This window comes from Hyla sarda, chromosome 9 (assembly GCF_029499605.1).
Source record: "Hyla sarda isolate aHylSar1 chromosome 9, aHylSar1.hap1, whole genome shotgun sequence".
Classification (NCBI taxonomy): Eukaryota; Metazoa; Chordata; class Amphibia; order Anura; family Hylidae; genus Hyla; species Hyla sarda.
Window position 1 is genome coordinate 142,592,908 of NC_079197.1, and position 26,311 is coordinate 142,619,218.

General features: G+C 42.5%; 1 protein-coding gene across 11 annotated transcripts in view; it reads right to left on the minus strand.

Moving 5' to 3' along the window:
* The window catches only part of LOC130290250 (cytochrome P450 2F2-like), a 331,651-nt gene that overhangs the window by 149,932 nt on the left and 155,408 nt on the right, over positions 1 to 26,311 (minus strand). For all 11 annotated transcript variants that reach the window (XM_056537611.1, XM_056537606.1, XM_056537607.1 and 8 more), the window contains 5 exons: positions 24,043 to 24,220; positions 16,479 to 16,641; positions 15,527 to 15,676; positions 6,387 to 6,547; positions 2,823 to 2,999 (listed from right to left, as the gene is read on the minus strand). In XM_056537611.1, coding sequence (XP_056393586.1) covers positions 2,823 to 2,999; positions 6,387 to 6,547; positions 15,527 to 15,676; positions 16,479 to 16,641; positions 24,043 to 24,219 — 828 coding nt within the window. In that variant the 5' untranslated portion in view covers position 24,220. The remainder of the gene's footprint in view (positions 1 to 2,822; positions 3,000 to 6,386; positions 6,548 to 15,526; positions 15,677 to 16,478; positions 16,642 to 24,042; positions 24,221 to 26,311) is intronic.

Here is a 26,311-nt window from a genome sequence, read left to right on the forward strand (position 1 = left end):
ACCGCTGTAACAATCAGCCACCCCTGTGCAAATCACCTCAAATGTACATGGTACACTCTCCCTTCTGGGCCTTGTTGTGCGCCCCCAGAGCACTATGCGCCCACATATGGGGTATCTCCGTAGTCGGGAGAAATTACATTACAAATTTTGGGGGTCTTTTTTCCTTTTACCTCTTGTCAAAATGAAAAGTATAGGGCAACACCAGCATGTTAGTGTAAAAAAATTATTTTTTTTACACTAACATGCTGGTGTAGACCCCAACTTCACCTTTTCATAAGGGGTGAAAGGAGAAAAAGCCCCCCAAAATTTGTAACACAATTTCTCCCGAGTACGGCGATACCCCATATGTGGCCCTAAACTGTTGCCTTGAAATACGACAGGGCTCCAAAGTGAGAGCGCCATGTGCATTTGAGGCCTGAATTAGGGATTTGCATAGGGGTGGACATAGGGGATTTGCATAGGGGTGGACATAGGGGTATTCTACGCCAGTGATTCTCCAGCTGTTGCAAAACTCCCAGCATGCTTGGACAGTCAACGGCTGTCCAGCAATACTGGGAGTTGTTTTGCAACAGCTGGAGGCTCCATTTTGGAAACAGTGGCGTACCAGACGTTTTTCATTTTTATTGGGGAGGGGAGGGGGGCTGTGTAGGGGTATGTGTATATGTAGTGTTTTTTACTTTTTATTTTATTTTGTGTTAGTGTAGTGTTTTTAGGGTACAGTCACACGGCGGGGGAATACAGCGAGTTACCCGCTGCAAGTTTGAGCTGCCGAGCAAAATTTGCTGCATCGCAAACGTGCAGCCTGATACTCACTGTAAGCCCCTGCCCATGTGAATGTACCCTGTACATTCACAGGGGGGGGGGACCTCCAGCTGTTGCAAAACTACAACTCCCAGCATGCACAGTCTATCAGTGCATGTTGGTAGTTATAGTTTTGCAACAGCTGGAGGCACACAGGTTGGGAAACACTGAGTTAGGAAACAGACAATGTTTCCCAACCAGTGTGCCTCCAGTTGTTGCAAAACCACTACTCCCAAACATTCTCAGGCATGCTGGAAGTAGTAGTTCGGAAACATCTTTAGAGCCAGATGTTGCCGAACTACAACTCCCAGCATGCTTGGAGTTGTACTTTGCAACATCTGGAGGACTACAGTTTGCAGACCACTAATACAGTGGTTCCCAATCTGTGCCCTTCCAGATGTTGCAAAACTACAACTTCCAGTATGCCAAAACTGTCTAGGCATGCTGGGAGTTGTAGTTCTGCAACAGCTGAAGGGCCAGATGTTACACAACTACAACTCCCAGCATGCCTGGACAGTAAGGGCATGCTGAGGATGTGTAGTTTTGCAACATCTGGAAGGGCACAGTGGTCCCAAAACTGCGGACCTCCAGATGTTGCAAAACTGCAACTCCCAGCATGCCCAGATGCCAAGGGCTGTCTGGGCATGCTGGGAGTTGTAGTATACAGGGTCCCAATACAGCAATGCATGTCGCTTTACGGCGAAGTGCATTGCTGTAAAGGGCCAGACCGCGGCTGAAGAGGAACTCACCTGTCGCCGCCGCCACCGTCTTCATTGCCGGGATCCACCTCTTCAGGGACGAGGTAAGTACCGGGGCTGGGCCCCAGCACTCCCCTGTCCCCCGCCGTGTCCTCCAGTCTTCCTCCCGTCCTCTCTGGACTTCCAGGGGCCGGGCAGGGCGGGAGGAAGTAACCCCCCCCCCCCCCCTGCGATTGGTCGGTTAGCTAACCGACGGATCGCAGGGTATAGGAGGAGGTGGCCGGCTTGCCACCTCGCTCCTATACTTTAGCATGGTCCTGGCTGTCTGACAGCCGGGATCATGCAAAATTACTGGGCGGTCGGGTCCCAGAGACCCGATCAGCCCGGTATCGCCGCAGATCGAAAGGGCGATTCCCCTTGCGTTTTGCGGCGATCGCCGACATGGGGGGCCTACATGGAGGGGCCTGAAGGATTTCAGCAGGGATCCACTTCCGACCAGGAAAAGACCATGACGTATGCATACGTTATGGGTCCTTAAGACCCAGGGTGTGATGACGTATGCATACGTCATGGGTCCTTAAGGGGTTAAAGTGGTTTTCCAGGATTTTTATTTATTTGACTATGCTGCAGGAGCTGTAAAGTTAGTGTAGTTGATAATATAGTGTCTGTTCCTATGTTTTATGGTGGTCTCGCAATTCTTCTGCGATTTTTGCCACAAGGTTTATTTGTAACAGCATACAAAAGGAGTGTTGTCTCCCAGGTTGCAGTGCGGCCCAAGACATTACATCACTAGTCAGGTGATGAGAGGGAGCCTGTCTTTGCTTCAATGGGTGGAGCAGGAGCTGGGTGGGAGGAAGATCATTCTGTTTTTGCAACAACTGGAGGCACCTAGTCAGAAAACACTGGTCTATTGCACTAAAGGCAGCACAGGTGTGTTTCAGTGGGTGGGGTGGCTGATGTGTGGGAGGGATAATTGTGACCTCACACTTACAAGCAAGGAATCATGGTTGGCTTTAATCACTGACAGGGCCCATAGCAGTGGTAGACCCTGTCTATATGGAAGGTACGGCACTGTTCTATAACCAAATTCCACAACCCATCATACAATATTGTAAATTTGGAGTCTTGTGCTATAGGGAGAATATATTGTATGAATTGCACACAGAGGACTTCAGTAAAGTCAGATCCTGTTTGCAAGTGACACTTGTGTCAGGACCGTTTCTCTTTGCACACCATCATGGATACACCCTCAGACACCTCACCAAGAATTGCCACTTATTGTGAAGACCCCCAGTTACAAAAATTGCATTTGACTTTGTGTACCTTCTCCATCTTGATCAAGAAACAGTCTATAAAATCTCTTGGGTTATTCCTGTCCAAAGTCTTCATATTGTTCTCCATTTTCATCTTGATAAAGTCTCCCATGAATTTGAAGTTTTCCATAATTTCATGGTGAGGTCCAGGAATGTACCGCAATACATTCGGGAAAATGTTGTATAGCTAAAACAAAAAAAAAATTTAAAAAAAAAATCAACTACTAAATCATTTGAAAAGAACTAAGAAATATCCTACTCAAATGCAACATGAATATCAACAAGGATCCCAAAAGAATTTCAGGAACATTTGATGCAAAATATTGGACCTCCCAGTACAGAGTACAGTTGTGCATGTAACACTCTAACTAGTGTGGACCTCATGTACCACTTACCAATTTAGCTTTGGCCCAAACTTGGGTGCAGAGTATTCCCCAGGTTTTCAACCTTTATCCTGCTTCTAAATGCAGAAGCTGGACCTCAGCTACAGGGGAGATGCCAGATCCTGGTTAAGGCACAGGCAGGAGGGGCAAACTGACACTGTGGAAGGTATAGCGCAGCAAACAGAGCCAAATGTAGCAGAGCTGACTTGCTGCTTGGTGTTAGAAGCAGAAGTGAATAGCTCTGAAGCAGCCAGGGGGTGTTTACCTAGCTCAGTATGCAGAGGAATTGTCGACAATCTGGGTCATGCACTGGAGAATCAGAAAGGTGCAAGTAGGATCAGACAGAGGCAGAGTCATGTAACAGGCTTGGGTGTGGAACACGAGAACATTGTAGATAAGAACAGCAGCAGATATTTTCACTAGTAGTAAAACTACACTGTTGCTCAGGCACCACAGGAATTGCCTGGCAGAGATTGGAGAAGGATAAGAATCAAGGATGTGCTTAGAGCCTTAAAAAAAAGCTTGTGCACGTGTCCGGTTCCTAGGGGTGCGCTATAAACTGACGCCACCTGTGACAGTACAAAGGACGATGGATGGAGTCTGCAGCTGGAAGGAAGAGCCAAGCGTGCGGCTAGGCCTAGATTAACAGCGGGACGAGCTGGATGAGTGGCTGCCAACTGCCAGCATTACAGAGCACTTGGCCTAGGTGCAGTATGTGCAAGATAGATAGTGCAACATTTTTCAATGTTTTTGTTATTGCTTTATCATCTAAAAATACATTAACAGCAATCTCTAAAACTTTGGGATTAAACCATTTAGTTTCCAGCCAGCTTAGTAGGGCTTAGCTATATTCAGAAAGCTTTTATTTGCTTTTTCTATGTTTTTACAGTTGCGAGGCTTGGGTAAGAAAGTACTCACCTGCCACCAATTCCCTTCCACTGTCATTCCAGTGGTGTCTGGTCCCTGTTGCCCGGCACCTCCTTGTCTCTTTTCATCACAAAGAAGTGCCTGCTAAGCCAATTCTAATATACAGTAAAACGTAAAAGTGGACCTCACAGCAGGAAAATGGGTATAAATAAGTGCATGGCCAGATAGAGCTAGTTATCATGATTCTGCTGATACACTTTTATCCCCATAGGCTGCTCTGTCATTAAGATATAAGCATATTTGTTAATATGCAAATAAGGTTCAAGTGCCCAGGGGGAGTTCCTTAGCATGTCCTCTTTATCTAGTGGCTGTTAGTCAAACAAGGTAGGTGAATGCAGGAGGGTTGTGGTCTGCTTGCATCCACCTGCCCTAAAAGCCACTAAATATAAAAGAGATGAGCTGAACTCACAAGGGCTCTTGCCATGCTGGAGAATGCCCCCTGGACACTTGAGCCTCATTTGCATATTTATTAAAAGGTTTATATCTCTCAGAGATGAAGAAGACTATTGAAATTAAAAAGGTATGACTGGAATCATGATGACTAGCCCTAAATAGCCGTATGCTAGTTATTTACACTCATTGTCTTGCTTAAAGATCACTTTAACCCCTTAAGGACTCAGCATTTTTAAGTTTTTGGATTTTCGTTTTTTTACTCTTACCTTTTAAAAATCATAATCCTTTCAATTTTCCACCTAAAAATCCACATGATGGCTTAATTTTTGTGCCACCAATTCTACTTTGTATCGACATCAGTAATTTTACCCAAAAATATAAGGCAAAACAAAAAAAAAATCATTGTGCAACCAAATTGAAAAAAAAACAAAACTCAATTTTGTAACTTTTGGGGGCTTCCGTTTCTAGGCAGTGCCTTTTTTTGGGTAAAAGTGACACCTTCTCTTGATTCTGTAGGTCCTTATGATTAAAATGATAACCTACTTATATAGGTTTGATTTTGTCTTCTGGAAAAAATCATAACTACATGCAGGAAAATTAATAAGTATAAAAATGTCCCCTATAAAAAATTTTATTCTTCCGCATATGGGGATGCATGAGGGCTTATTTTTTGCGCAGTGATCTGAAGTTTTTATCGGTAACATTTTTGGTTTGATCACTTTTAATTCATTTAAAAAGCTATCAAAGAGACTCCATTTTGGACTTTGGAATGTTTTTTCCGTGTACGCCATTGTCCGTGCAGTTTAATTAATTATATATTTTTATAGTTTGAACATTTACACACACGGCAATATCACATATGTTCACATTTATTTTTATAAAATTTTTTTTTTTCATGGGAAAAGGGGGGTGATTCAGACTTATTTTAGGGAAGGTTTTAAATCACATTTATTAACACTTTATTTTCCCTTTTTTTTGCAATGTTATAGCACCCATAGGGGACTATAACATTGCACACACTGATTTCCTACACTGATCACTGGCCTTGATCAGTGTTATCGCCGCTCGACTGCTCCTGCCTGGATCTCAGGTACGGAGCAGTCATTTGCCGATCGGACAGCGAGGAGGCAGGTAGGGATCCTCCTTGCATCCTGCAAGCTGTTCGGGATGCCGCGATTTCACCGCAGCGGTCCCGAACAGCAGCACTGAGTTGCCTGGAAGATTTCACTTTCACTTCAGACGTGGCGATCAACTTTGATCGCCGCGTCTGAAGGGTTAATACCCTTCATCACTGCGATCGTCGATGTCTGGTATTAGCGGCGGGTCCCGGCCATTGATGGCCGCCGGGACCAACCCAATATCGCGGGAGCCGATATATCGCGGGAGCCGATGCAGGACATAAATATACTTCCTACGTCATTAAGGAGTTAAAGGGGTTATCCAGGAAAAAACTTTTTTTATATATCAACTGGCTCCAGAAAGTTGAACAGATTTGTAAATTACTTCTATTAAAAAATCTTAATCCTTTCAGTACTTATGAGCTTCTAAAGTTAAGGTTGTTCTTTTCTGTCTAAGTGCTCTCTGATAACACGTGTCTCGGGAACCACCCAGTTTAGACGAGGTTTGCTATGGGGATTTGCTTCTAAACTGGGCGTTTCCCGAGACACGTGTCATCAGAGAGCAATTAGACAGAAAAGAACAACCTTAACTTCAGAAGTTCATAAGTACTGAAGGGTTTAAGATTTTTTAATAGACGTAATTTACAAATCTGTTTAAATTCTGGAGCCAGTTGATATATAGAAAAAAAGTTTTTTCCTTGATAACCCTTTTAAGCATGTGAAATTCACTTTGAAATCTACAGTTATACTTACTAATCCCCAGCGTGTGCTCATGATTCGGAAGTTGTCTTGAACGCATAACACAAGTTTTTGGAAATGTTCCTCATTATATTCAAACCGGTTACCAAACACTACAGAGCAAATGACATTGGACATTGCACGTAGTATATTGTAATTGGGATCTATTGAGGATCCTAAAACAACAAATAAAGAAAAGCAAATTAATATCTAAAATTCAGGTGTAACTATTGATGTACAAAACTTACAAACAATTTCAATGTTTGGATCAGGAATCAGGACATTCATTCAAAAAGTATATCACCTACACTCTTCTTGGGAATCAATCCTATAGTAAACCAGGTAACAATAAAACCCAATCTATATAACCTACACTTGTCACCTCAAGAATAAAATCACAAAATTAAGACAAACAACCCCTAATCCCATAAAAAAAACATGTACCCCATAAAGCACTGGTAATCCCTGCCACATAATACGCAATAAGGGAATATGCACCATCGCTTAATCTACCTCCATACAAAAATTGAAAGTAATGCCCAATACATACAAATTAATTACATCACAGATAATAACAGTGGTCCATTACCTACTGCCGGCATATTACCCGTGGCCATCTGGGGATCCATTGCACCCTCAACGGATGTCATTTTGTGGATTACCCCACTTTGTCATTCAAAAAGGGCAAATACACATCAGTATAGTAGTATAGTCTGTAGTAGTAGGTTATCTTAAAAGAAAAGTATCATGTACAAAAATGTATCTCCTATCTGCAATCTCCTGTACAGGGTCCTGGTTCTCCCCGGGAACAAAGCGTGTTGACACCGCACCACCATCACCACCATATATCTCCATAGGAAAGCTGAAGATAGCTGAACGGTCTCCCTTAGAGGTATATGGAGGGGGCATGTCGCCTGCTTCTTCGTGAAGGGGCCGACATGCCACATTCACAGGGAGAGCCGATGCCCCATACAGAAGATTGACCCCCCACCACCACCACCACCACCACCATAATCTAAAATTTATAAGTTTTTGGGCATCTAACATCTTCTCTAATGGGGTGTCTTATATAGTCTGGCACCTTGTGGCCACTACAAATCTTAATTTTGTAGCCCAAGGGCAGATGGTATTAACCCTAAATGTTTGTGACACCAGGGCATGGTTTTCCTGGTAACCACCTGAACGGTAGCACTGCTAGGCAGGGTAATAATAGTCCAAGACCAGGTTAGGGTTAACTGTAGCTTTACTGAGGTAGACAGATGGTAATAGTCTTTACAGCTAGACCAGGATCCCAGAGAGGTGACCAGTATTTATCATCAAGCCTGCTGGGACTTGCAGTGTTTTGACAGTCTTCAACTCAGCCACGCTGCCTATAATAGACTTGACTATAGGCTTGACTTGACTGTAGGTAGTGACAGCAGACATAGATGTTATAGGGGAAACCCCCAAAGGGGTGCCCTAAACTAGGTCTCTACCAACTAAAATATAACTTTTATTGATGCCAGTTAAAATTAGATGTAAACTATTAAAGTGTAGTAAGCAAATTTGTCCACTAGATGTCAGGACCACTCAGTGATTAAAAACACAGCCCCAGTCCTCATATAGTGTAACTGGCAGCCAAGCTGCTGATTCCGGTTGCACTATAATGGTCTGGCCCCTACTTTTCTTAGCACTATTGTGGTTGCAAGTGAGGAGACTGTAAAGCTGCTATTTAAAAACTAATAAAGCCTATGCTTTTAACGTTTCACTGGACTCCCAGCTTCATCAGAAAGGACTATGTGGATGTTCTCCTTCTTTCACCCACCTTCATCACCGGGAACTGGTATTAACACTCACCCACTCTACCAAAGTGTACCAAAGTGCACGGCAGTGCCGACATGGGGAGCTGTAACTATGGTCAGGGACAATACATGTTCTTTATGGCCCATTGGGTGAATGTGGTTCCTGCACTGCCATAACAGCAACTTGGACAGGACACACCGCTTCCGCCTCATCAGGCATGGATCATCCAGGATTTCCACCCACCAATGCCTGATGCATCAGAGTAGATTGACCATGGTGCCACATCAACACTTCACAAATATGGATAGTGCCAAACAGATTTAAGGCGTTGCTCCCCAGTTACAAACATTCCTCCGCATGAGACCTTTTTTTAACCACCTTCGTCACCGGGTACTGGTATTGCCACCCATCGTACTACTCACGCAGTGTCACCGGGTCCTTTCAGGACTCCTGATGCTGCTGCCACCTCCAGTCTGTCTCATTCAGCCACTATTTTGTCTCCTCATGCTTCAGCCAACTCCAGGCTGTGCCATTTAGCCACTAAATGGTCTCCTCATGCTTCACCACTTCCAGGCTGTGCCATTCAGCCACTATATGGTCTCCTCATGCTTCAGCCACCTCCAGGCTGTGCCATTCAGACACTATATGGTCTCCTCATGCTGCCACAAACTCCAGGTTGTGCCATTCAGCCACTAAATGTTCTACTCATGCTGCTGCCAAAACTCCAGGCTTTGCCATTCAGCCACTATATGGTCTCCTCATGCTTCAGACACCTCCAGGCTGTGCCATTCAGACACTATATGGTGTCCTCATGCTCCCACAAACCCCAGGCGGTCATTCAGCCACTATATGGTCTGATCATACTGATGCCACCTCCAGGCTCTGTCATTGTGCCACCATGTGACATGTTTATTTAATACCTCAACTCAGCCCAAAAGGACTGAGCAAAAAGTCCACTTTTTATCCCTCACTTAATTAAAACTTAACTTTTAATTTAAACAATAAGGTGAGTATTCAGAGCTATAGGTGATTTTAAAAGATCCAGCATTTTAGCACCACATGTATTATTGTACTTGTTGTCCCTAGGGACCAACTGGATTTAGGAATCTATTCAGCGCATCTGCAGAATGCGCTGATTAAGGGTGATTATGCTGATATTTAAAATACTAACACACTGTCCCTCCTAACATGTTTCGCCACCAAAGTGACGTCTTCAGAGGTTAGGGAACAATGGCTGTAAGAACGCCGCGTAGAGGGTTTATATAACCTCCCTTACCAAAGTCACAGCCCCTTCACTAGGGTCATTGATCCTTGTGATCATTAATTTTGAGTTACACCATGTGACATGTGACTCCTTGTTAGTTTTGGTCCTTTGTAACCACACGCCGGGGCCTGGGACATTAAAACTTAGGAGTGTGATCTTAAATTTCAATATCTTCAATTTCATTTTTAAAATTCATCTTTTAATCTTAGGGATAGTGAAGCCCTATTGTTTACTCATGCTGCCGCCAGCTCCAGGCTGTGTCATTCAGCCCCTATATGGTTTACTGATGCTGCTGGGCCTGGGACATTACCTAAAAATATTTCATGGTAGCACTAGCTACCATAAATCTTCAATTTCTATTTTAAAATTAATCTTTTAATCTTAGGGATTGTGAAGCCCTATTGTCTACTCATGCTGCCACCAGCTCCAGGCTGTGTCTTTGTGCCATCATATGGTCTCCTTATGCTGTTGGCACCTTAAATTAAACTTTTAAAATTTTAATATATCTAAAATCTTCAATTTAAAATTTCAAAAATGTCTTTAATCTTCTCTATTGTGAGGCCTTATGGTCTTGTCAGGCTGTTGCCACCTCCAGACTGGGTCATTTTGCCACTATATGATCTCCTCATGATGCTGCCACCTCTAGGCTCTGCCATTGTGCCGTCATGTGACTCCTTGTTAGATTGGGTTTTGTGGTCATACAGTATAAGTTCAAAGTAAACACCGGGACATTAAACTTGTGATTCTAATATAAATCTTAAATTTAAATTAAAAAAATCCATGTCATCTTTTCAAGACTGAGGCTCTATGGTCGTCTATGTCATATTACCTGTGGAATTATCACAAGAATCCAATGAAACAGCTTGGAGCGATAGCAATGAACTATAACTGATTTAATGAAACATCCGCACTTTCATAGTCAGGGGGGCGCTGTGAGGCAGGGACTGGAACAGGTGGTATCTCGCCTGGCGGAGGACCAGAATGCTCGATGCTCACCAGAATGGGTACTCAAAAATGTTTTATAAATTTAAATTAAATAAAAATGACATTAAAAATCTCTTTATTCTCTTAAATTTTGACACCATATGGTCTCCCAGCTGCCACATCGACGCTCTGCAGCAGTGATTCTAATAGCAATGCAATCTAATCTGCATGATATACTGAATAACAGTATTATTTCACTAACACAGCACACTCCCTATGCGTGTTAGGACAAGGCAAAGTGCTCTACACCCCTATTGAGGCTCTCTGTAGGCCAGAAATAGCTGTTTTTAATAGCCAAATCAAATTTTTCAAAGGTTTGCTCATCTCTAACTATGACATTTGACGATACATGACAACACTTAATATATGACATTACATTTGGTGGATTCGGTTGCCGGAGGCTTTCTGCCCAATGCCTTGGTTACTGGGGTCCCTTGGCATTACACACTTCTCCCCAGAACACTAGTTATTTTTAATGTTAGACATTTTCTTTAGCTAGACATTTTATTTAGATAACTTTGACTTTCGTTACCCTTGACTTTTATTACGTGCTTTTGTTAGTAACAGGAATACCTTCTGGCCAGCAAAGCATCCTGAGCACGAGAACAAAAGAAATATCACATTTGACATTTTAGACATAATAGACAATTTTATGGACTGTGTGTTTGTGAGTGTTATACTCCTAATGTACATGAAACATGTTTACATGAGTTTATGCATACTTTATGTGTACTTATGACTATGTGTAGTACACGACTTTACTGTTTACTGTACATGATGATGGTAATAGGGTGAAATGTTGCTTCTCCCGATTGGTTCAGGACAACCCCTACAAGAAAACTACCAAACATCAGAGAATACGGTACTCTATGACTTTTTGGTGTTCAACAAATTACATACATTTTATTACACTACAACAATTATAGTGCAGGACCGCAAATATTTCCTTTGCGCATACCAGTGAACAAAATATATGACCATGGCATATTTACACAGATGTCCATGTATCGCTCAGTAGTCCAGATACACTATAGAGTTCAAGTTAGTCTCCTGTACCTAAGAAGTCTCTCGGCTGAAGTCAGGCACATAATTTATGATATTGGTTACTGCAAAAACTTTCTTGACCAGTCAGGCACTTGTGCTTAAACGTTACTGTAGAAACCTGGAACAACAAAATTTTGTGCTTACACACAGAAGTCAGTTAGTCATACAACCAAGTCTGGTGATGTTACTGTACACAAGTTGCATTGACAAGTTCCAGCCTCACCTATCGGACTGGGCCCTAGGTTGGGACATAAACCTAGAGTTGCAAGACTGGGCTCCCCACATGGGGTCAACATGAGTGTGCCAGGAAACATGGGACAACAGGGATTCAGTGATAGTCGGACTGACAGTGACCACCACTTGCACTGCAGCAGCTTGCGCATCTGGGAAATGAACTGTGGGTGCCTGTTGGTCCAGCCAAACCTCCGCAACTGCTGGAGTAGGCTGAGGCACTTTTGTTGGTACCCGCCTGGGTACTTCTGTTGGTGCCCGATGATTAGGCCAAACCTCCTTGTTGCTAGGAGTAGGCCTGGACACATCTGTTTACTTGGACAAGTATCTTGGAGTCATGGCAGGCACCTCGGGCAGGTCTGTCAAGGCCTGTGGACCCGGCCACAGCTCTGTGGCTGCAAGAGTGGGTCTGGCCTTTAGGCAAATTTAAGTTTGGATTTTTCAGCATCTTGAAATAGATGTTACGGAGAGAATAGATCGATTGGCAAGCCTTTTCAATGTTTTGGCCTATGGTGCCTGGGATCAGTGTGTTAACAACTTCCTTCAGGTCTTTTGTTTGCACCTCTTGGGTCATAATTTCCATAATCTTTTAATGAATCTGACAGACTTGTTGATGCTGGGCATGGGGTGTCCTTTTGCCCGGATTGTTGCGCTTCTTTGTGACTCCAATGCAGCGGAGACTGAGAAGGTAGCCATCCGCAGTCTGTGCGTCTACATGCGCTTTAATTTTGGGACACCATTTTCTCCTTATTTTTAAGCCCCCTAACAGATTGGGGGCTACTGGCCCTTTAAGAGGCCTATGGAGGTGCTGCAGCAGCTTGGGCAATAACAATTTTTTCAGGGCATTTCTGGGCACTAAATGGTGTAGATATAGCCCCCCCCCCCCCCCCAGCCCCAGGGACTTACTTCTTACCATCATTGGTGTTTGTAGAGTCTGCGCAGCAGCGGGTGCTTGGCCAGGACCTCCGGAGCCTGGCGCAGCCACAGGGATTCGTTGCACGGCTGCGCCCAGGGATCTTCCTGTATTTGTTCCCTCGGTAATGCTGCCATCTTCTCACTCCCAGCCAGCGCTTCCGGGGAACTGAAGAGGTCAGGCTCCGTGTTGCTTCTTATACTGGTCTCCGACAAGATGGCCGCTGACCGGAAGGACGTCATCAGCGGGATTGGGACCAGAAGCAACTCAGCGGTGCATCCTCTTCATCCGCCCCCCCCCTGGCAACAACAACCTTTCAAGTTCCACCTTGGACTGGACACAGTAACATGACCTCCACGCCCAGGGTCAGGACGTGGCTTTGGTGGGAACCTTTCGTGTACTTCTCGACCATCCGATTAAACCTTTCAGGTACGGCAGACATTTTGGCGCGTAACATGGCTTCAGTCCTGATTTTGCACATCGTCAATTTAACTTTTGCCGACTTCTTCACAATAAACAGCACAGTTTTCTTCACCTCCTCTTCTACTTTTTCAGCGCCACGGTAAAGACACATTACAGTAACATCAACATGCAATTTTTCTCGGACACAATTCAGACTCAGACTAGGGGGGAGGACTTGTGGCTTTATGGCTAAGGCACACACCCGTATCCTGTTCTGGACACCAAAGTTTTGTGGCGTGCCACGGGGGTGCAATGAGGTGTATGGGGCAGATGTTGTAGCCCAGGGGCAGATGGTATTAACCCCTAAATGTTCGTGATGCCAGGGCGTGGTTTTACCGGTAACCACCCAAACAGTAGCACCGCTATCCCTAGGTTAGGCAGGGTAATAATGGTCCAAGACCAGGTTAGGGTTAACGGTAGCTTTACTGAGGTAGACAAATGGTAATAGTCTTTACAGCTAGGCCAGGATCCCAGAGAGGTGGCCAGTAACACAGAGGGGACCTTGCAGCTTGCTGGGACTTACAGTGTTTGGACAGACTTCAACTCAGCCATTCTCACTATAATAGACTAGACTATAGACTTGACTTGACTGTAGGTAGTGACAGCAGACATAGATGACTTGACTTACTGACTTGTGGCTGTAATTTAGGCTTGAGGCCTTCAGATGGCTGGACACTGGCTCTGAGACATCTGGTTTATACTGTATCTCAGTAGGAGTCATAAGAGAGAGATTGTAATGGCTGCACCTCTTATAAAAGGGGGCTGAGCAAGAAGCCCATAGGACATGCTACAGGTCACCTGGTTAGCTGGTACTCCCTGGGTAACAAACATGTGACAACAACATCATGTGACTAACTCAAAGGTCCTCAAAGGTCCTATATGCATAATACATATAACATTATGGGGGAGACGCTGCAGGAGAGCCCCTAGGACTCAGAGGGACTCAACCTGAAAGGGCCTAAGTACTGTACGGGACTATATCCCATATTGGGACATCACAAATTATTGTCCCAGCCATCTGCCTCCACAAATTACAATTTGAAGTATCTTTGATTTCTGATAGAAGACCTCTGTAAACTTATGGATTTTTGGTAAATTAGGGAAACTCAGCCTTTTTTTTTTGCCTACTGAATTATACACACAGTTATTCATGGCAGCACATCTAAATGCCCGAACAAATTAAATAAATGGAGCTAAAAAAGTAAAGGGAAAATTAAAAAAAATTATGATTTAGAACAAAAACTAGAAAAAAAATTATGAAATGTACTCCTCATTAATTTTTTATATTGAGAGATGAATTTTCTGGTCCCTGCCCGCTCCGGAAAATTAAAAGACAAAAATAAAAAAATATGTTAATGTTATTTTTTAAACAAGGATCAATTTATATTGGCGGGCAGGGATCTAAAAATGTAGCCGATAATAATAAAAATGTAGAAAGGGGCCATTTAAATGTAAAAATTATATATTTTTATAATTATTTTTTTTTATTAGTAATGTTGTATTTTAATATTGTGTTTAATAAAGTGTGTTTTTTTTCAATATTTTTTTTTTTTTTTAGGTAGTACTATTACTCCCAGCATGGAACAGTAGTACCTGTACCAGCTATGATGGGAGCTGTAGTACCTGTACTAATAGACAGATCGCCCCGGGTGTCACTCCTGATGCGATTGTCCTTTCTATTGCAGAGATGGAGCAGCTTACCCTGCGCTCGCATCTCTGCACTACACTCCAGCCGGCCTCAGCTGCTGATTGGACAAGGCCTGTAACTCCTCACTGACCAGAGCACAACATGCCAGACCTGGCCAGGTGCTATTGTTACAATAAGTCTTTGCATAGAAAATTGTACCTGGCCAGACTTTGCATGGTACGCTCTGGTCCCATACTGTGTACCGTAATAATCCTTTGGAGCAACTGCAACTCTCCATGAAGTAACTGAATATGTTTTGGCAGTATTCTCAACCGTGTAACTTTTGTATCATTTTTATAGATTAAAGTATACTTTTTATAGATTAATGCACTATTAAAGGGATTATCCGGGAATAAAGAAACATAACTAATATCTTTCAAAAACAGCTCCACATCTGTCCCCAGGTCGTGTGTGGTATTACAACTTGGCTAAATTCACTTCAATGGAACTGAGTTGAAGAACCACACCAAACCTAGAGACAGACGGGGAGCGGTTTTTGAAAGAAATCAGCTCTGTTTTTCTATTCCTGGATAACCCCATTAACTATAATGTGAATGGTTCACACAAAATCCATTCATGCTTTTACTGTATAAGGATAACCTTGAGGAGTCAGCCTTTCTTTGTTTTCATATTTTCAGTGTATATTATGGATAATACATGGCTTCTACACTGGGCTACCGAAGTGGTGGAAAGCCACCAAATAAATGTCTTCTGTGGAAGCCCACTAAATACCTAAGGCCAGAGGAAACAGGTACATAAGACATATTTAAAAAGCTATTAAACGTTACCATTTGATTTTCTCAGTACATCAGTCAGGCACATGGCTTCCTCTCGTATCCTCTCCTCAAAGCTGCGTTTTCCAACTCCAAGACTCCCCAGTGTTAGCATCGCAAAACGTCTCAGCTCCTTCCATTTTTCACCACTACTAAATGCAAAGTCTGTGCAATATAATAAAACAGTTACTTCTATAAGAAAGCAAATGCGTTCTATTATAAGTTATAAGAAAGTCAGCAAGAATATTTATATAATACTTAGGCTCCATTCACACATAAGAATTTCACACTGATTTTAGCATGTAATCCGTATGTTTTATGTGGCAAAAGGTGTAGAAAAGCCCCATCCCATTACCTTTAATGGAAATCTGCACTGTGGTTTACACGGCAAGTCAATAATATGAAAAGAATAAATACATTTTTCACACCAATTTTCTTTTAGTGTATGGAACGTCATAAAACACCTTTCAATTTTTGTTCGCACACTTAATATATGTGTCCAAAACTAAGACATTCAGCTTGTGTTGTGAACAAAAATGTTGTACAGTAATAAAACTATTATTTGCCTGACAATCAATGGTAATCCCTCCAACCAACTTTCCCCACACACACAGTTTTTATGGCTTTGGAGGACCCACCAAACCTGTGCATGAGATGGGATGATTTGAATGAAGACTGTGTACTACTACAATTCTCCTCTGGGTGCGCTGCAGCTAAATCAACAATGGCAGTGGGACATCCTGAGATTAGCTTACATTTGGAGCCTTCTTAAAAAAAGGGGATTACTTAAAGTGGACAACCCCTTTAAATACAGATTACTGATCTAGGTTATTTCACTACTTGTTTGATTCCCCTAAAATGTTAAAGGAAGTAATGATCAACCATTCATCAGGTGAAATGAAAGAAAGAGCTGAGAACTAATACTCTAGGATCTAAGAAAAATTATTATACCGGACTCAGTACTCACCATCTCCTTTGGTAAAGTCAAAGAAGGAAGGAAAATAGGCTCGACCACTGAACTCTTCTGCTTTATCAATTAACGTATCTTTGATGGTTTTATAATTGCATAGCACAATAACCGGTTGGCTCCCTTCATATACGGTATATATGTCACCATACTTTTTTGATAACTAGGAGAGAAAATGGAAAATTAATCTGGCCTGCCAAGTTATGATCTGATTGGAGAAATCCACTGACAAGCTCCATCATGTTAACTACTATAACAATATAGCATTCCTTATGACTTTTTATAGCTATGAACATATACCCTCATTATTAATACATTTCAGTTCTTTCTGGGTTACCTCTCCCTGAAGTTTCACAATACACCTAATTTGGCTATCCACAAAGTCATACTTTTTCCTACTGGAGGATCGACCCAATGGTATGAGTTATGCTTTAAATCTGACATCTAATGAGAACATTGTTTTAGTCTTCTGCAGGGTATTGGCTAGAGTCTTATAACCTCACTACTAATATGCATTATTTTAGTGATTCACACATTACTAGAGGCTTAAAGGGGTACTCTGTGCCCCTAGACATCTAATCCCTATAAGTTGTCTGATCGAGGGGGTCCCAGGACCCCCTGCAATCTCCGTGCAGCACCTGGCATTTCAAAACAATATGTTTAGAACGCTGGGTTCCCATGGCGGGAGACGTGATGTCATGCCACGCCCCCTCATGACATCACACCATGCCCCCTCCATTCATGTCTATGGGAGAAACGTGATGGCTGTCACTCCCCCCTCTCATAGATATGAATAAAGGGGTGTGGTGTGATCTCACGAGGGGTGGTAGCATGACGTCACGAGGGGGCGGGATGTGACGTCATGTCTCCTGCCACAGGAACCCAGCCTTCTAAACATACTGTTTAGAATGCCAGGTGCTGGACTGAGATCACGGGGGTCCCAGTGGCAGGACCCCCACGATCAGACCTCTTATCCCCTATCCTTTGCATAGAGAATAAGAGGTCTAGGGGTGGAGTACCCCTTTAAGCCTCATGTGTAGTAGGGTGGTGCTTAAAATAATAAAAAAAAAATAGATTGCTTACTTTTTTGTAGTCCTACCCTCCAGAACTATTCCAACTGGTCTGAAATTATTACCAGTAAAATTTGAACTTGATATATTAATATTTAGAGGTAGCTGAATGACCACAAAGTTTATTAAAATAGCGATTTTTGACAAATGAAAACATACAAGAGCTGTTTCGGTAACCCAGACTTGTTTCATTTTATTTGACAATTACAGACAAATTAAATAGTATGTAGACTCAACAAACTTGATAGGTTACAAGCCAAAAATGCTATGGAAAAACTTCTTAACTCCACAAAAATAAGACATGTTCAGTGCAACTTTCAATGCAACTTTCTCGGTTTATTTTGGCCCTCTATGTCCTTTCTCCCAATCCTCTAGAATTGTTATTGTGGTGGCCCTTGGGGGGTGTATGGTAGGGATGGTATAATGTTGGTATATGAGGGGTTAATATTAACCCATTCACTCGTGACGCCAGGGTGAGGGCTGGTATGCTGAATCTATGTTCCGGCCTATCGCCGCCCTTCCCAGAAGCGATAGGTGCAATGCAATGACTGAAGGTCCACAAGCAGATTTAACTTGAACTTGAATAACTTTACTGCAGTGCTTGCAATATACAATGCGTAGTAACACTCTCATATAACAGTTCTTAGGTTGCTTAGCGACTGGCAGAAGTTGCGGACCTTGCATCAAACTTATAGTCTCTGAATTTAGGGAGTGATGTGCAGATCTGTCCGGATTTAGGGGAAATATTGGGTCCGGTGATACTGCAGAGTGCTTAGGGGATGACACACTCTATAATTTAGATCATTCAGCCGTTGCCGCAAGGCTCAGGCCTAACTCACTGCGATTACTGCTATACAGGTCTTGCATGCTTGCTATCCCAGGAACAAGAGAGAGATAAGATGGCCGCCGCTCCCTTATATGGGCAGGGGGCGTGGCGAATCTGATTGGTCCAAGTGTCTGCCATTCACTTTACATGGTGTGATGGGATTGCTTACATCACAGGATCTATATACATTATAAAACCAGAATGAGGCTAGAGATACCAAAGTGAGGCCTGGAATGCATCCAGAATGAGGCTTGGAACGCATCAAATGACCCGAAGGCCCTGCGACACCATGGAAACAAGTAATTAATGATTTATATACAGAAATAATACTATATACATTATTCTATGGACAAATTTGAAATCTATATACTACAATAGAGGCGACTAGGGGCGGACTGACTAACAGAGATTACTAAGTCCTAGGGACTCTGGCTACGGGGACCCATAGATAAATAAGTACCGTATGAAATGTGGTACTGGGACACCACATTATCATTTTGAGTGCTCTAAGATGAGAAATGTCAAAAAGGTCATCTAGGTTACAAACAGATTCAGCCTCATGTGCTTGCTGTGTTACCGATTGTCGCCCCTTGTTTTTCTTCAGCAAACACCATTCTTCAATTGTTTGTTCTAGTTTGGTTATGCAATTTCTTGGATCCATGATTGGGATATTTCCAGCTTCTTGACTTTAACAGCTGATGACTGATGGTTTGTTTTAGTTGAAGATGGTCGTGTAAAAACAAATAAAGAGCCTGACATAAGGATGGCTGCCGATTATATCCGTTAGTCTGCTTTCACACTATGAAAAAATGAAAAAGGAATTATTTCAGCTCCCCACTGTAGGGTACTGGATAAAAAGAAGCTTCATAGGGTGCGGAGAGCAGGGTAGGCAACCAGCGGGACGGGTCCCGGAATCCAATAGAGAAAAAGGGGGAAGGCAGAAAAGCCAGGGCCTCCAGCTGCTCTACGTGTGTGGACGAAAATATATATAAAACTTTTTATTTCATCGTATTAAAAATAGCAGATATCCATATTCATAAAACACAAAAAAAAGGCAACTGCCGCATTTCGTGTCGGATTTGGCTCTTAGTCTTGGCACCAAATCCGGCTCGAAACGCGTCGGCTGCCTTTCCTTTTGTGTTTTATGTTTTATGAATATGGATATCCGCTATTTTTAATACGATGAAATAAAAGTCAAGTTTTATATATATTTTCGTCCACACACGTGGAGCAGCTGGAGGCCCTGGCTTTTCTGCCTTCCCCCTTTTTCTCTTTCACACTATGAGCATTCATCCGTTATTAAATGTCGGTTTTCTGTGTAAAAACGGATGTATAATAACAGATGAAATAACAGGTTAAGACCCGTTATAACATCTCTCATATATGGCTGTAACACCTCTGCCTACAGACTCCCACAGCCGGGACTACTACTCCCATTATGGAACAGACGTGTTTCCATGATGGGAGTAGTAATTCCCTGGCTGCGGGAGTCTGCTGGTGGCTGGGAAGGCTACATTAGTGTTTGTACTACAACCCCCATCATGGAACAGAGTCTGTTCCATGGTGGGGGTTGTAGTACAGGGGCTGAGGAATTGATCGCACCAGGTTTCACTTCTGAGACCCGATGCGATCTGAAGTTATTAAGCAGGGGAGCCGGCGGCATGCTCCGCAACCCTGCGATGTATAGTGTGTTTTAACTTTCATTTTTGAATCCCCCGTGGGGAGCCCTGAATGGTTAGTACAGAGGAGCCAATGAGGGCTCTCGGCGGGAGATTCAAAAATGAACATTGGGAGTAGCAGGGGGCCATATCTATATTAAAAGCGCTTGGGGGGGGGCAAGATATATAGTGCTGCGGGGGGGAAGACATATAGCCCATAAATCTAGCACCCCAGCGCATTTATAATATGCCCCCTGCAGCGCATTTATATACATATATATACCCCCCACTGGCGCATTAATAAAGATATATCCCCTGCTGGCGCATTAATAAATATATAACCACCACCGGCGCATTAATAAATATATATCCCCCGCTGGTGCATTAATAAATATATACCCCGCGCCAGCGCAAGTATAATGTATCCCCCGCCGGCGCAAGTATATGTACCCTTGCAGCATCTATATACATATTTCACCGCCGCGCTATGAATAAAATGCATTCTAGCAGCAGCCGACGGCCCGATGCTGCTGATAGAAATACTTTTCATTCATAGCGCAGCGCCGGCATATGTATATAGAAGCGCTGTGGGGGGCAGATAACGCTATATGTCTGCCCCCCCCCAGTGCTTCTATATACATATACCCCTGCAGCGCTATGAATGAAAAGTATTTCTATTAGCAGCGCATAGTGCCAGCAGAGGTGTTACGGCCAAACATGAGGGATGTTATTACGGGTCTTAACGTATTAACGTGTTATTTCATCCGTTATTATACATCCGTTTTCACACAGAAAATGGACGTTAAACAACGGATGAATGCTCATAGTGTGATAGCTCTTTATTTGTTTTTACACCACCATCAGCTGTTACAAGAAGCTGGAAATATCTTATAAAATGGCAAGGATCCCAATCATGGATCCAAGAAATTGCATAACCAAACTAGAACAAACAATTGAAGAATGGCATTTGCTGAAGAAAAACAAGGGGCGACAATCGGTAACACAGCAAGCACATGAGGCTGAATCCGTTTGTAACCTAGATGACCTTTTTGACATTTCTCATCTTAGAGCACTGGAAATGATAACAATTCCAGAGGATTGGGAGGAAGGACATAGAGGGCCGCTGTAAACCGAGAAAGTTTCATTGAACGTTGCACTGAACACGTCTTATTTTTGTGGCATTAAGAAATGTTTCCATTGCATTTTTGACTCTGTCCAATGATGGGGGTAGTAGTACAAAACACTTATGTAGCCTCCCCAGCAGTCTGCAGACTCCCGCAGCCAGGGAATTACTACTCCCATCATGGAAACAAGTCTGTTCCATGATGGGAGTAGTAGTAGTCCTTCAGCACTGCAGGAGTCTGCTGATGTCACCTCTTCTGAGCTCAGAAGTAATAACGGATATTGTAAACCAGGTGCAAACGGATGACATAAAGGCTCATCCATTTGCCATAGACTTCAATGTTAAAGATAACGGCCGTTAATTCACCCGTTTCTTGTGACCGAAGAAAAATTAGCGCATGTTCCGTTATTTCTTCCATCACAACTAACGGCCGTTATTCATGACGGGTAATAAAAAAAATCCCATAGACTTGAATGGGATTGTTTAACGGCCGTTTAACAAGGGTTTTCTGATGGACGTTTGTAACGGATGAATTTTTATAGTGTGAAAGCAGCCTTAGGCTAAGTTTCTACTTGTTTTTTTTTCTGGCAGTTTTTGGGTATCTGCCACTGCAATTTTGAGCCAAAGCCAGAAGTGTATTCAAAAGGAATAGTACATATAAAGGAAGGATTTACACTTCTCCTCCCTTATGGATCCACTTCTGACTTTGGCTCAAAAACTGCAGTGGCAGTATTCCAAAAACAGCCAGAAAAAAAAACAAGTGGAAACGTAGCCTTACAGTTGAACCAAGGAGGTACACTTCAGTTTTAGATCTAGTTGCTGCTGCCTCTATATTTAATATTAAATCACTTTGCCAAAATGAACAAAAATGTATTAAGTGATTGAGCAGTGTATTTGTGATTGAGAGGTTACTGATTTATATCGTCTTTGCATCTGATGATATCAGCAAGTCAATATGTGCTGATGTAAGCAGTATAAGTCACTCAGTATAAAATAGGGAAAAAAGACTTGATGATGTCAGCAAAATAATGTTCACAAGCCATGACAGATATTAACCCCTAGAGGACACGCTGTATACATGTATGTTGCACGGCTCTTTGATCGCCACAGCTGGAGCCATTAATGTCTGCCATTAACCCTTCAGATGGACCTCAGCATACAGCAGAAGAGAGAGATTGTAGCCCCTCCCCTTGTTATATAGGGGGGCTGTGCAAGGAGCCCATAGGTCACTTGGGGGGTCACCTGGTCACTGGAGCCCTCTGAGTAACAATCATGTGGTACAAACATTAAAGTAACAGTTCATTAAATGAGGCAAACCTATATACATAATGGGGGTATTCTGCAGGGGAGCCCTGGGGACATGCAGGGACTGACAGGGCAGGAGGACAGTACGGGGCCACATCATCCCATACTGGGACATCACAAGTGGCGTGGTGTAATAATGCCTGTGCGAGCATTATTATGTATGTATGTATCTACTTTACTGAAGAAGGGGCCTATGGAGGCTCCAAAACACATTTAAATACAGATACTGTACGATATACTACTACCACACCTATCATTGTGGCTACCTCAAAGATCGGACCCGTGCACCGGCATTATTACACCACGCCTCTCCTCCGCTGCTTTTATCAACTCGGACTCAGAAAGGAACCCCATTTCAACACATCGCTGTCTACGCACATTGTACCACATTGTATTAACTTGCAGGACTTTAATGTGGAGCAGAGAGGAGCGAGCAGGACTTTTCTAACACCGTGAGCCATGCACATCTTTGTCATTAGAACTTTACAATTATTTTTTGGATGTGCATAACAAAGCAGTTGGAATTAATTTCCTTTACAGGCGTCATGAACACTTAATGCAGATATTGGCAGTCGCGTTTGTATTTGTCTCCTTACAGAAATTATTTTTTCTACAGGACCAATCCAAAATATATATAATTAACAACATGGGCTTGATATATCTCACATCTCGTCACTATACTATTACCCTGTTTTAGTTGTGGTACTTATATCTTATATTTCATGCATTTTATATATCTATTTTTAGTGGCTGTCATTATTGTATTACTTTTAATATTTTTGTGGATCAGTTATTAAACCACAATGGCTTTGTGTGTGGATTATCTACAAACCTATCTTTATATATTAAACTACTATTTTTAGTAACCATATATTTTTATATATTTTTAGACTTTTTCTTTTTTTTCTTTTTATTTTTAAAGAGTACCTGTCATCAAACCATATTTTCTAAACTAACTCAGATTATATTCCCCAACTACTTTTAACACCCCTCCTGCCCTTAAAAAAAAAAAAATTCAGAGCTTTAAAAAACTCATCATACCTTACCGATTGCTCACATTGTGTGAGCTCCAGGCAGGAAAAAGTGGGCATTCCCCAGCAGGCGCAACATTACTGAATCCTGCGAGAGCTGTACCTTACCATGCCCCGCATGCACTTCCTGAGTTTGGTCTCCTGCCAGGCTGGAAGGACTCCAAACTTACTATTTGACTTGTGCAGGGAATAGGACAGAGCCACCTAGTGGCCGTTTTTTCAATCACATTTAAAACATATAAAGAATTTAAAAAATATGTAAATAGCAAAGTGTCTTATAATTACATAAGGCACAATGTATCAGAAGTTTAGTTAGGTGACAGGTACTCTTTAAGTGTTATTTTGTGTAATTTTCAAAGCCAACATGTGATTTGATGTTTGTATGCATGGTTAGGAAAAACTCAAAGAGATGAAATGTTGCCTCAATGAATTGCTAGAGGCCCACTTTAGCTTCAACAATTACACAGGTGCTTCCTTCATTCCCATATTTCACCTAATCTACTTCAAGAAGCCTTACTATGTGCTATAGTTTGTTTATATACTTTACTCACATCCAGCAGCGACTTCACAATGTTATTGAAGTTCATCTTGTGAAGAGTGCCAATGATGGGGAGAGGAGTTGGTCCAGGAGGCAGCTTAGACTTCTCCAACAATATCTTGGTGTACTTAGTCAACAAGATGGTCATGAGCATCACCAAAAGGACTGTAGTTACTGAATATAGATCCATCCTGTAAACAGAGATTTATATGCAGAACTTTTAAAGCAGAAGTCCCATTGAAAATAAAAAAAATTCTATAACGCCCAGACTGCCTTAAAATAAAACAATAAAGAGGACTCAGTGATGTCCCGCCTTGGCAGCCGATAGGCTAAGTGGCAGTGTGATGCACTGTCTGGGCGAACAATGCCGCGGCTTAATGCATCACACTGATGCTCAGCCTACCGCCAGCTGGGGTGGGACATCGCTGTGGGCAGCGATTTGCTGGCCGGCAGCATGATGTGCTGACCACAGCCAGACCAGGGAGAACATGATGGAGGAAGGAGCGAAGTGATATACCAGGACATCTGAGGAGCGGAGGCCAGTGAGTCTTCCTTATTATTTTATTTTAAAGTAGTACTGCAGCCAAAGACAACTTATCCCCTATCTGCAAAAGTTATTAAACTAACAGGTGGTAAGTGTACTAGATGATCATGAAGTGCAAGCCCGCTAGCTACGTCACGACCACCTGTAAGTAGCGGGTCCCTTGGGGCTGCTCTGCCAGTGGGTTGTTCCCCCTGTGGGCACTGTTGGTCGCCGCTCAGTGCAGCACCATTTTATGCTAGGGATGTTTATGACCCACTACTGACAGGGGCCTTGACATGGCTAGTGGGCTTTAGCTTCATGATCATCAAGTACACTAACCACCTGTTAGTTTAATACATTCGTCAAACAATTGTCAAACAATGTGTTGTTTTACTGGTGTAAAAGTTTGCCACATTGCAGATCGGGTGGACAGATTACTGCAGTGTCCTTAGACATTATTTCAGGGACTTACGCAGCAAGCTTAAGGCAAGGACCTTAAAGGTAATATTCTCTGAAATATTACCTGTATCACATGCACACCAGAGAGGCAGCAGGAGATTAGGGAGCTAAACAAGTAACTCAGAAACTGGTGTAAGAAGGAAGGTTTTGGTTTATGGAGCACTGGACCGACTTTTCTGTCAGATACCGACTCTACAGTAGGGATGAGCTGCACCTCAATGGGGAGGGGACAGCTGTGCTCGGGGAGCGATGGCCAGAAGGGTGGAGGAGTGTTTAAACTAGGGAATGGGGGGAGGAAACCTACACTATAGAAGGGGAAGATAGAGAGGAACTCTTAATGTTAGAAGAAAACTAAGATATAATGGGTATAAATGAGACATGGCTAGATTTGATCTATGACTGGGCTGTTAAAACACAGGGTTATAGTCTCTTCAGAAATTAGTGATGTCCGGTTCAATGAATGATGATGATTCAGTTCACCAGAATGAATGAATCGTTTGAAGCAGTTCAGTATGCAAATCAGTAACTGTACTGGTAACCTGGTCCTAAAGGGAGGGATCGGGCATGCTCACATATTCGATGGAATAATAGACGCTTAATTTTTCCAATGTAGAAAAGATTGCATTTATATGTTAATGCATAGACAATATAAGACAACCGACATGTTATTAGTTGTTTCACCTTTATAACATATCCATTCTGTGTTATTTCTTTTGCTTTCGAGTTCAAGTGGCAAAATGAACAGGACCCACAGCAAATATTGCCTGTAGGTCTCTGTTCAGACAGCCAATCTTTCTTCTTTTCCACTTTACTCTGTTTGTACCTTTTTCAATTGGTCACTAATGGTTTTATTTTTCTTATATGTTATAATAGGTTTAGCACTAGTTACGTCTATAAGGACCTCATCACTCTGCAAAAGGTTCCAATTGTTATACATGACATTTTTTATTACATTATTGAGAGGGGAATTCTCAAAGGAGAATACTATTCTTGAATTCTCTTTATTTACCTTTTTCTTTCTTCTTCTCAATAATTCTTCTCTGGAAATGCCGTAACCTTTTTTCCTTGCCTCTTCTATTATTTTTGTTGGATACCCTCTCTGTATTAGCCGTTTTTGTAGATCATCTGCCTGTTCATTATACCTCGAGCTGTCGCTATTAATCCTCCTCAACCTAAGTAGTTGTCGAAAGGGAATACTTTGCTGGACATGGGGAGGATGAGAGGAATCGTAATGCAAAAGGGCATATCTTGCAATTGCTTTCCTAAAGCCTGATGTTACTATTGTATTTTGTTTGATGTC